This window comes from Notamacropus eugenii, chromosome 6 (assembly GCF_028372415.1).
Source record: "Notamacropus eugenii isolate mMacEug1 chromosome 6, mMacEug1.pri_v2, whole genome shotgun sequence".
Taxonomy (NCBI): domain Eukaryota; kingdom Metazoa; phylum Chordata; class Mammalia; order Diprotodontia; family Macropodidae; genus Notamacropus; species Notamacropus eugenii.
The window spans coordinates 148,014,908-148,028,036 of NC_092877.1; the positions used below are offsets into that span (position 1 = coordinate 148,014,908).

The window sequence follows — 13,129 nt, forward strand, 5'->3', positions numbered from 1 at the left end:
GAGGTGCTTATGTATGGATAAATACCCTTCCCCTACCCCTTTCAATGTGAGTTTGTCATCTAGATGACTCTCAGGAATGTAAATAAATTCTGCAAGGGCCTAGATGGGCTGGTCTACTGTATATCTATTGTTTCAATTGGAATATTACTTGAAAACTGTAAGGTGAAGGGGAAAGAAGGATGGGACTTAAACATTCAATTTCTTGCTATAAATGGGAGGAAGGCAATTTCAGAAGGACCTAGTCTGAAAAAGAAAAAGAGAGAATCAAAAGATTTAGGCCTTGTATCTAGGAGACAGCAGCGTGAGATTTACAAAAGAAAAGTCAGAAAACTAAAGAGGAAACAAGACCCGGTAATCAGGACACTTATTTGTAGGATAAAAATTAATGTCTACTGTTATCCCAGAATTTTTTTTTCCGTGTGTGTGTGTGTGTGTGTGTGTGTGTGTGTGTACACACTCTCATTAGAAAAGGGTTGGATTTAAAGTCTAAGGATTAAAATCCAATCTTTCCTACATACTACCTATGAGGCCTCATGCAAATTACCTCTGCAGGATTCAATTTTCTCATTTGTAAAATGAGGGAGGAGAGATTCAACCAATCAACAAGAATTTATTAAGCACCTAATATGTGGCAGGAATTGTGCTAGGTGCTGGGGATAAAAGTACAAAAAAAATGAAGCAATACCTACTCACAAGGAACCTACACTTAAGTCTGCTCCCCTTCAAGGTTAAATTCCTTAAGAAAGCACTTTATAATGAACCTCTACCCTGTATCCTCTCCTCTCTTCATCCTCTAAACTCTGAAGTCTGGCTTCCTACTTCATCTTTCAACTGAAACTGTTCTCTCGAAAGTTAGTAATGAACACTTAATTGCCAGATATTATTCTCTTCCTTCTTACCTCTGTGGTTTTTGACACTTAAATTATTCTCTCCTCCCAGAGAGCCAGTTGTTAAACATTTATGAGCATACCACTTCCTAAATATTATAGAACTTTATGGATGGAAAGAAGTTTTGAAATCAGTTACTCTACTTTGCTCATTATAAAGATGAATAATCTGAGCAGAAAGGTTAAGTGACTTGACCAAGATAACACAACCAATAAGTGGCAAAAATACTCAGTCTACAACCATTTATTAAGCACTTACTACTATGTGGCAGGCCCTGTGATAAATGTTTGGGATAAAAAGAAAGGTAAAAAGTAGTCCCCGCTCTAAAGTAACTCCCAGTTTAAATCCCAGCAGGATTGTAATCTAAAGCTCCTAATTTCCCATTCTACTAAGGATCATAAGATTAAATTAAACTAAATTAAGTAAGTATTTTAAATTAAATACCATTCAGTTAAATATCAACTATGTGCCAGGAAATCTATTAGGCCATGTGATACACAGATAAAAATAAAACAGTCCTGACCTCAAGGAAAGAAAAGGTAAACACATAAGTAAATACAACATATATAAAATAAAGATGAATTTTTTGAAAGTGTTATGTCTAACACTTGAAGTGATAAGAAAGCCAAGGATTCTCTGAGTCAGCAGAGAGGGACAGAGCCAGTTTGTGCAAAGGTACAAAAATGGGAAGTGTAACTTTGCATACAGGAAGCATCAAACAGGAGAGTTGGGCTAAACTCTAGAGTGCATGACATGGAGGTGGCATGAACTTGTTTAGAAAAGCAGACTGAGACAGATTATGAAGGGCTTTAATTTAAATGGCATTTTGTGACATGAGAGCTAGGAAGGATAATTGAGTACAGCCTCTTCCATGGTGCATGCCACTAAGAGTCTAACAACACCTCATCAAAACTGTGGCAAAGACATGACTGAACTCCACGTGCAAAAAGCCAGGTAGAACTAATGAGGCAAACAAGTGGTAATATGGGGTCCTCTCACGTTAGTTTATGGTCAGGCTCTAACTGGTGATGTGAGGGAGCTGGCTTCTAACCTTCTAACTTCTCCAACTTGACAAAACCCTGGCTCTGTTCAAGGTGCTGCCACCAGTGCCTTTGCTGATAGAATATAAAGACACAGGATGCTACATTCAACCACCATGAAGCCTTCCTTCTTCACTATTATACCTGAATGACTCTGAGTGACGGCAGATCAATTGATCTGGTTCAAGATACCTTCATTTTACAAATGAGAAAACAAAAACTCCAAGAGTAATTTGGAGAATAAATAAGAAGGAAAATAGAACCCAGGTCTTCTAACCAGAAATCCAGCGTTATTTCCAGGGAAATTTACCACATAGAAGGCAAGATAAATATGATGGGAGTTGGCAAAAAAAAATAATAGCGAGCACGCTGAGCTATTACCACAGCCAAAGGAAAACAAAAAGAATCATCTAAAAATGTTAGAATTTGAGGCAGTGGACTTGGATTCTCACCGAATATTTTGTGGGCGTTTCTGATTCATATTCCTTCCTATTTTGGCTTTCCTTAATTCAGTCTGGGCAGTTTTCCATAACTAATGTATTACTAAAATGATTTTTTCTGCAGTGAGTTTAGTCCCACATTGCTCCAATAGGACTTTTATTCTACCAATGGCTGCTTTTTACAAAGGCATTATGTTAAGGATCAACAACTTTTCAAAAGTAGAACGCAGAAGATGATTGGAAGTAGTGAAGATCTTAACCTCTGTCAAGTACTTCACTTTCAGAAATTAGGTAGCAGTGCGCTAGAACTGGGCAGGGTTACTCATGCAAAGACACTCCCCCCTTCTCTTTTAAAATGCTAATTCTTCAGGCCAACTTGAAATCATTCATATTTTAGTGTGAATTACTTTAATCAGATAATAAAAAGCAGACACACAAAAGAATTAAAAACAATTTTATTGGGGAGGAGGGGAGAAGAGACTAGTAATTTTGAAGAAACAAGCATTTAAAGGCAAGGCAGACCTAGGCAGAGCTCAACAGTGAAGACCTAGGAAAACAAAAGAGTAGAAAAGGGGCTCAAAATTAAGGGTCAAGGAAAGGTTTAAAACAAAACCTGAGAAAATACTGGAGTGCGAGGAGAGAGGAAATGACTATGCTTACTTTACAATTCCACTTATGATCCTGGCACAGTCTTGAAAATCATCTCACAGTGATACATACATTGTGTGAAAGTCAGAAAAGTGTAACATACTTTATTTATGTTGGCATCAGTGATTTTAAATAAGGCTTGCTGCCTTAAGTAGAGGTTATGTACAAATTCAAGATACAATCAATCAATAAAGGTTAAGTGACTGCTATGGGCCAGGCACGACACAAAGTGTTAGGAGTACAGAAGGAGGCAAAAGACAGTCCCTGTTCTAATGAAGCTTACAATCTAATAGAGAGATAACATGCAAACAAATATGTACAAAGCAGGCTACATATAGAATAAATAGGAAATAATTAACAGAGGGAAGGAGCTAGAATTAAGAGTGATTGGGAAAAACTTCCTGGAGGAGATAGAATTTTAGCTGAAACCTGAAGGAAGCCAGGGAAGCCAGAAAATAAATGATGAGGGAGAGTATTTCAGGAATTGGAAAAAGTCAGAAAAAATGCCAAGAGAAGAGTGTCTAAAGGATGGAACAACAAGGAGGCCAGTGTCACTGGATGGCAGTGTATGTGAGAGAGTTTAGTATAAGAAGACTGAAGTAGTAGGGACTATGTTATGAAGGTCTATGAATGCCAAACAGAGGAGGCTATATTTGATGCTAGAGGTCACAGGGAGCCACAGAGTTTATTGAGTGGGGCACAGAATGGAGGTGGGGAGTCTGGATCTGTGCTTTAGGAAAAATCACTTTGGTGGATAGAGGGTGGATTGCAGTGGGGAGAGACTTGAGACAGGCATACCCATCTGTAAGCTATTATAATAGTTTAGGTATGAGGTGATGAGAGCCTCCACACCAAAATGGTGGTACTGTCAAAGGAGAAAAGGGGTCAAGAGATACTGCAGAGATGAAATTGAGAGGCCTTGGCAACAGCTTAAATACAGGGGAAAGACAGGAGTCTAGGATTACTCATAGGTTGTGGAACTGAGGGACTGAGAGGATGGTGCTGCCCTCCACAATAACAGGGAAGGTAGGAAGAGGGAAAGGTTTAGGGGAAAAGATAATGAGCTCTGTTTTGACTATATGGAGTTTAAGATGTCTATTGGACATCCAGTATGAGATGTCTGATTGGCAGATGGAGATGGCAACTTAATTGGTTTTTTGTTTTTGTTTCCTAGAAGCCAGGCTTATTGGGAGATAATAGGACTATAGAATTTAAAAGTTAAATTAAACTTACTTCACCTAGTCCAACTCTCTCATTTTAGTGAAAAAAAGATGATTATAAAAGGGCTGGAGAGCAGCAAATTGGCAGCAGGAGATGATGACCGTAAAAGGACAATGGTTCAATAGGGTTTCCAAGAAAAAAATCTTTTTGATAAAACTTTGGTCAAATGGAAACTGAACATGGTTGAAACCGTTCAAATTTTATGAGCCTTCCTGCTCTACTGTCCCATGGTTCTTATGTTCCAATACAAAATAAGGATAATACAGATAAGGACTCTACTCCTTCAGAGGATCCCTGCAGGCTACGTATTGACTTAGAAAACCATAAATTAACATTATGTAAGTTGTATTTTTATTTACCTTGTTAAACGTCCAAATAACTTTTAATCTGGTTTCAGGACAGCACAGTAGACTAGATCTCAAGGATCATTCTAAGAAGAGGATGATTTAGGTTTAAGAGGAAATATTATGAGTAAGAATTTCAGGATAAAGTTATACTGTGTTAGGTGACAGTGCCCCCAAAATGATATGGTTGATGGTGAGAATACATATTATGAATTGATAAAATGGAGTTTGCTAGACTGTTTGTTGTAATCTGAGGAAGACAACTTGTTCATCTATTTCCTGAACCTTGTCTACAAACCACCCTATACGGACTAGGAGTACAGCAGAGGTGAAAAATGCATACTCATATAAACTGGTAAATAAAACCATAAATCACTTTAATTGTACACCATCATTAGGCTAAATGCCTGGAGAAATTGTCTGGGGAGGTGAGGAAAGTAGGAGTAGGAAGGATAAGAAGGGATGAATGGGAATTTGTAGCTTGCTAGTAAAGAAAATCACACTGAAAAGAGAACATACCATCATCTAAGTTCATTGCTTGATTTCTTTTCTAATTCATTTACACAGGGAACAGTGGCAGTCAGCTGAAGCTTTTACTAATTTAATGTATGTTAACTCTTACCTGAGAAGTAAAAGGATTCACTCTTGTCTAGAAGAACAAATATATATATACATGTGCGTGCGCGTGCGTGTGTGTGTGTGTGTACATACACACAAATATCTGTGTGGGGGTGGGGGATGAAGGTATAGGTGTGATATCTTTCAATCTGTAGATATGAAGATAGATAGATATTTTACACATGTATTTCTTTGTTTTCTTCTTTCCTAGAGAAGCAATACAAATAAATGCCCTGAGAAGGTTCATTAAAAAAAACTATTTAGGGTGCAAGCAACTATTCTGCTTCTGCTATAGAAGCTCCTTTATCTAAATGACAAGTATAACGAACAGGCTGATCAGCATTTTTATCCAACCTTGGCTCTTAGGGCATTTTGTCATATGCTGTATAAAGCTGGAATGGTTTGGCACTTATCTTCACATACTCTAGATTTTATTTAATATTGCCAGGGGGAAAAAATTCCATCAGAGCCACTGAGGCTTTCAGAGCTAACAAATGCATACTTTTATTTTCAAATAACAGAACAGTTTTAAATCTCTTGCAAACACTGTCTCTCTCAAGTGGTCTAAAATGTGTATGCACTGCACCATTTTATTTTAGTATCTAGAGAATAAGAAAGGTACTCCATTTTACTTATTTTGCTTTCTAGATTCTAAATCATCTCAAATACTCATTTTAGATTTAGCAGTAAGATCTTTCTGGTGTTTTGTTATCTAGCTACAGTGGGTGATACATAATTTTACTTTGTATTTTATCTGAATTTGCTAAAATCATGTAAATTGGTAATATAAGCTGAACAATGCTTTAATTACATGCCATCATGGGGCTAAATGCTAGACTAGGAGTAAGCACTGAAAGGGCCTTTTAATGGTGAAGAACTAATGAATGTTTTCCAAGCAATTGTGAAAATGATAAGCCATGAATAGGCTGAGTGTTTATATACCAAAATCTGCTCATTTGCTAAGAAACCTATCTGTCTCTATGTGGACCATATCCAAATTCAGAGAACTAATTAAGGTCATTCAGATTCTACCAACGTGTCAATGTACTTTGAAATGTACTATTACCTCTGACTTTGGATAATGATAAATAATACAAAACCCATTAGAAACTACTTGCAAGCAATTCAGATTTAGAAAAGCAAAGAAATGTGGAAGAACCAGTTCTCACTTAGGAAAACATTTTTTTTTTTAATTCTGTTTAACACAATTTATAGTTAATAGTAGTAAAGGTACTAATAATACATGCATGATAGGCAACAAAATACCAAAAATTAAAGTAATATCATGAATGACAAATTAAGAAAAAGAGATTAAATATTTGCTAGTCAAGAATAAAGGTGGTCGTTTTTTTAGGTGGTTCTTTCTATATGGATTTATGTGTTTATATTATGGAGGTGGTGTGTTATGGTCCTTCAAGGGATCAGGCAGATATGTAGCTATATCTATAGATATGTAATGTGTATGTATATGTATACACACACATATATATATGTCAGTAATTTGGGGCCTCAGAATTTTCTCAAGTTAAATTAGTTCTTTAAATTATTTACAATGTTAGGATGATTTGTATCTAGTAAAAATCCCCCAAAGCAGTGAATACTCAATAAATACTGTCTATCTTCCCAATGTTTTTTTCTATTCTCTTCCCTATGGAATCAACCAAGAATTCACATGAGCACTTAAGGGTAAAAATTCTAAACATGAAGAGCAAGAGCACAGGATCATAAATTTGCAGCTATAAAGGGTTAAGCAAGAATGTGTTAGCATACAGTCTAACTTTTCAAACTAATGCAAAGGGTTCAGGCAATGATCATCCGAAGCCATTTGAAATGATCAGTCTTGTACTCTGTCTTCTTGTTAAATCTTTCTAAAATACAGGGAAAAAATTCTGAATGCCTACACTGATACATCTCTGGTTACACAAAAAAAATTAACGAACTACAGCACACAAGACAACATATCTATTTTATTATATTTACAGGCTAGCACAGTGCCTCTAGTACAGTGCCTGGCACACAGAAGGTATTTAATAAATATTTACTGAATGACTGATGGAAAGTTCTTGACTTTCATGGTCAAATTGAGAGAAATTAAGGGGTACATACATACACTAAGAAGTATGTACATGTACCAAACTGTGAAGTTAGGTCTTGAAGAGTGAAAGAATTCACTCACCCCAACTCTTCACAAGGTTTTACAGAGAAAGAAGGAGGTGATAGAAGAGCTTTGTCCATTTAAACTCAAGGGAGATTTGTTCTAGTTCCCTAGAACAAACCCCCCTGAAAATCCACCAAATCTCATTTATCAGTCTTTGTGTATAAGAGCTTGTTGACCATTCATAGTTTAAAAAAACACTATCTTGTAATTCAAGTTCTACTCTAGCTCACCGAATTCCTAGTCTGATTTGCTTTTTCAAATGTGAACAGAAACATTTAAAAGGATCCTCTTGGTGTCTAGCTCTTCACAACTCCATTTGGGGTTTTCTTGGCAAAGATGACGCGCTTTGCCATTTCCTTCCCCAGCTCATCTTATGGATGAGGAAACTGAGGCAAACAGGATTAAGTGAATTGCTTAGGGTTACACAGCTGCTAAGTGTCTAAGGACAGATGGAGGAGGAGCCTTCTTGACTCCAGATCTGGCACTCTATCCTGCACCACCTAGCTGCCCCCAAATAAATTCTAATTACTCCTAATTGACCTCTGACAACAAATAGCAAATAGCAGTCTCTCTACATTCAACAAAGAAATAAATGCAAACTTCATACTATAGAAGAGAAAATATATGTAGGGCTGAAAAGTGATTTTTTTTCTCCAAACAATAGAACATGGAAACATTATATTAACTTAAAAGTATACCTGGATATACAACAAAAATGTGCAAGGCACTGTGATATACTCAATTTACTCAAATGGATTTATGAACTCCTTAATACGGATGCTCTTTCTGGTGACACAGACCACAATCTGTCATGCCAATTGTGTCTAAGTCCTTGCCACAGAGGATAGATCTAACATACTTCCTTGACTTCTCTTCTCATCACAATAATACCAATCACACTGGAGCCATTCATGTGTCCTTTACCTGTAAGTATCCCACTATCTTTTCCCATCTGTCTTGATGCCTCACTACTGTTCTCCAACGTTTCTCAGGTGACCTAGGCTAGAATCCTAGCTACACAACAGTGTGACCTCAAAGCACCAAAACTCTCTTCTCCATAAATTAGAATTTAGACTAGATGACATCGAAGGTCACTTCCAGCTCTACATTTTTGATTCTTTGTTACAATCTTCTCCTACGCCCCCCTCCCCTGTATGCCCAGCACAGTGCCTGGCACACAGTAGGTACTACATGATGGTTGGTTGACTGATACTCTTGACCACTAGCTGACAAATTTCAATTTTGTAGTGACCATTGTGTTCAATGTCTGAGTCATGTAATACCAGAAGGTTATTAGGATTAAAATGATGAGTTTTTGTTTCTGGGAGAAGTTTTATTAAAAGAGCCGTGAAATTTTCTGAAAGCAATTTAGTCCACTATCCTGTTTATTCAGGAGCTCACCTTCTGTCTATTTGTACTATGTGGCATGGATATACATACGGATAGAGAAGGTCTATGGATTATCTGGCCAAATATATGTCATAATATGGGAAATTTGGTAGAAAATTCTCATATCTATTTCAAAAATTTTCTAGGGATCAACAACAAGTTTATTGTTTCAGTTTCTACAAATTATTCTTTCTCTCTTTCAAAAAAGCTCAGTAGCAGCCTTATATAGTGAAAAAGCACTGACATGGATCCAGGATGTACTGAGATTTGAAACTAGAGTCTAACACTTACTGGTTATCTTTGGGCACACCACAAAACTACTCAGTTCTCTTGGAAAAACAAGCACATCATAGGCTCTCAATAAATTAATGAAACGTGATAATATGTTTTTAAAAATTCATAGGTCATTCAGAGTTTTAGAAATTTAAATAAAAGATGTTATTACTAACATTACTATAAATTGATACTGCATATATGTACAAAACAATTTTAAACATTACAAGGAACAAGAAAACTATGTTGTTATATCTATGTAGCAGAAGTAAAGAAAGGTACAGAATTAAGTAGGTTTTTGAAAATGTCCTACTGAAATTAATACATAGTATACTAAATAGCATATACATACAAATCAGATCTGCAGTTTCCTGAGATGAAAAGATAGTCAGAAGATTTTTTTCAATTCCTCTCATAACTAGACACTCTCAAATAATTTTAATGTAAATACTCAGCCAGAGTGGCTCCTCTATCCCCCTTAAATCCAATTAATCAAGTGTAGACAAAAACAGACCAAGAAAAAAGTCCACATTCTGGTATGAAAACAGGTAGATTATGCAAATTAAAGAAAATAATATTTATAAATAATAGGTAGTGCTCACTTCTAACCATAATCAGACTAGGTAGATAATAAACACTTATGTGTTTGAGGAAGATTACTGACTGGCAGTGAGCTGCTGGTATATGTCAGGATTATTCATCAGACTGACAGTAATATTAACCACAATCCATTTCAGTTGCTTCAGTTTATCATTTTCTGCCTAATGTTAAAAAACAATGTCACTGAAGGCTGTTTAAATTAAGTGTAGGGTTAACCTATGTATTACAGTGTTTTAAAAACTGATTACTAACAGAAAAACCAAATTTATTTATATATCAAAAAGACTCTAACTCTTAGCAGATGTAAATATTTTTAAAAGTAAAATATGTTCTTATAAGCTCCTAAAATAGATTTTTCTATATAGGTATGGCAATAATAAAAACAAAATAAAAATCTTGTAGTAATCTACCACATGTACCACAGCAGTTTAATTCATATACATACACACACACACACACACATATATACACATATATAAAATACATACATACAACATAAAAAATCTTCAGATTTGATGATCAGGAGATTTAGTATTGAGTTTGAATAAAGAGGAAGATATTTGTAAAGTTTAATTGGATACATAACACTGTGCCAATAGCAACTTAGAAACAGAAAATTTCCACTCACTGACCATTTCAACCTCAGGTTTATATCAAATAAAGTTTGGTTTAGTTCACAAGGTTTTAAATGTAGTAATTCTTGGATCCATTATTATATCTTTTATAACTAGGCAGGAAAAAACACCCAATGTCAACACGTAAAATACAAGCTTAAATTATTTTCAGAAAATTTGTCAGAAAAAACTCACAAAGAAACAAATGAGTAATTTATGGTATAATTTTATGTCTCTTTGAATTTGTACTTTATTACTTTAGGATAAATTTTGCATTGTGACTTTATGTTACCTTCCATTAAAATAATTTAATACCAAGGTATTAAAGGTATCAGTCCATATTTTGCATTTACAAGCCAAACAGAAAGAAAATTCAAAGTCAAATCAACTTTAGTGAAAGTGTAAGCAGTTATTAAACATTTTAAAAATGTTCCTTTAGCCAGTGACATCTAGATGTTCTACTGATTGCTGTTGTATCTGCTAAGGAGCACATGAAAAGGACTGGCATTCATCAGAAACAGTACTTAAAATTTTAGAGATAAAGAAGTGTTGTCTGATCAACCACAGTTAAAAGCCAGTAGCCAATTCTAAGACAAGACGCATGTCGGACTCTCGTTAAACGTGTGTGTAAGAAAGAATGCACTCACTTATTAAGATGCACACTTATTTTAAAAGGGAAAAGTTAGAATAATAAACGAAATCAAAGTACCTATTTCTGCCAGGAAAATATATTTTTTTAAAAGACATGAACACCAAAATAAACCACTGAGAAAGCAGAAGCTTTTTAAAGTACAAACATAGAATAAAATCTTGGTCATTCAGATCAGATGTTTCCGTTCAGTCCTATTTAGAGCATATCAAGTCAACAGAAGCTGCCAGTTAGATACAAATGGTCAGATAATTTAACATTTTGGCACTGGCATACATAAGCAAATGAGTCCACAAGTGCTTAGGACTTGAGTCAGAATTTAAAATGGAGTTTTTAAAAAGATGCCACCAGCATAATTCCCCAATATTTTTAAACTAGAAGATAAGGATGAAGAGATCATAGGAAAGTCTTATTTTAGTGAAGTCTCACCTTTCTTTACAAACTATGATTATGTTCACTTGACAATGTTCTTTACTTAGTGGGTAAACTGATTTCAGACTATGACTAAGCAGACAGATATACTGCATTATTGGAAGAATAGATGAGATGATACCATGGGAGTAATGCATAAATTTGTGTCATTCGAAACTCAAAGACTTGGTACATGTGGAATCTTATCAAAAAGAATGTCAGGTGTGATTTTAATATAAAGAGTGGATGATACACAAGTTCCTGATTTCTCTTCCCATATTGAATAATATTAATTCAAGTAAATACAGAAAGTCACAAATACAAAATATTCAAACAATGACTCTTAGAGAAATTCAGTCCTATATGACTGGGACTGCAGATTTAGAGAATTAAACAGAATCCAAGTCCAAGTTTACATTAATAATAGTTACTATTATTATAGCACTATGAATTTGCCAAGCACTTCACCAATCTTACCATATTTGATCCTTGTAACAACCTTGTAACATAGGTGCTATTACTCTAATAACCGTTTGTAAATCTATGCATCCAACTCTAGGTTCACACAGCTGCTAAATGTCTGAGGTGGTTTTCCTGACTCTGAGTCTAGCACTCTTCCACTATATCAATTAGCTACTCAACCATTACCAATTTATGGTTTGATCTTAGAGAACTACATTATTATCTACTTAGCATCTTCTGCCTGTAAGATATTCATCTATTAGAACAGAAGTAGTGTAAGGATTTATATGGTGCTGATCACTTTAAAAGCGCTTTCATCTCTATTCTCTCATCTTATCACTGGGATCATGGTTTACCCTGCAAATACGTAGGGTAAGTTATCATTATTGCTATTTTATTAACACACTGTGGCTCAATATTACTCTCAAGATCAAAAAGCCTATAAACGGCAAGTTCAGTGTTCTTTTCGATTTTGCCATATTACCTGTCAAGTAATTATTAACCTAATTATAGGTTATACAAATACACACATACATCTTCTATCCAGAATTTAGATATAAGAAAGACGTATAGACACGCCTGGGAAGCCATGCAAGGGATCAAATGGTGCAGTGCACAAGGTGCAGGACCTGAAGTCAAGAAAACTCACCTTCCTGAGTTAAAATCTGCTCTCAGACACTTACTGGCTGTGTGACCCTGGGTGAGTCACTTGACCCTGTCTGCCTCAGTTCCTCATCTGTAAAAATGATCTGAAGAAGGAAATGGCAAACCACTCTAGTATCTTTGCCAAGAAAACCCCAAACAGTGTCACAAAAAGATGGCCATGACTGAAACAACTCAACAACAAACAACAAACGCACATGCCTATTTTGTATAAATGTATATATACTAATCAAGCAGATGGAGTATGTATGTATGTATACTATATACGTGTGTGTATATATATATATATATATAGCTACATATCCATAGCTTACATGTCTTTAGATATATATCTATCTCATATTTATATAGACCGATATATATCTATTTAGATGTATAATAGGTACTTCTGTATCTATCATGTATCTCTATTTAAGATAAAAGATATAAATCTTAGGAATGAAAAGTTACCTTGGACAAATCCCTGAAGTTGCTTGGCAATGTAAGATCCAACTCTTCTGATTCATAATTAGTTAACACCCAGGGGAATACAGGATACTGATTTAAATCATTGTAGGTACGTCCTGGTAGAAGAAAAGAAAACTCTTTATTTAGAAAGGCATAGGGGAGATAGAGAAGACAGAGAAACTATTTCCATCACTGCTGGCTAGCTGCCCTATGCTCCTGTAGATCTTACTACACAACCTGAAGGTTTTTTTCCCAAAGTTTCAG

At 35.4% G+C, this 13,129-nt stretch overlaps 1 protein-coding gene across 4 annotated transcripts in view; it reads right to left on the reverse strand.

Annotated features, from left to right (window-relative positions):
* The window catches only part of LRBA (LPS responsive beige-like anchor protein), a 783,746-nt gene that overhangs the window by 175,076 nt on the left and 595,541 nt on the right, over nucleotides 1–13,129 (reverse strand). For all 4 annotated transcript variants that reach the window (XM_072621222.1, XM_072621224.1, XM_072621221.1 and 1 more), the window contains one exon: nucleotides 12,869–12,981. In XM_072621222.1, coding sequence (XP_072477323.1) covers nucleotides 12,869–12,981 — 113 coding nt within the window. The remainder of the gene's footprint in view (nucleotides 1–12,868; nucleotides 12,982–13,129) is intronic.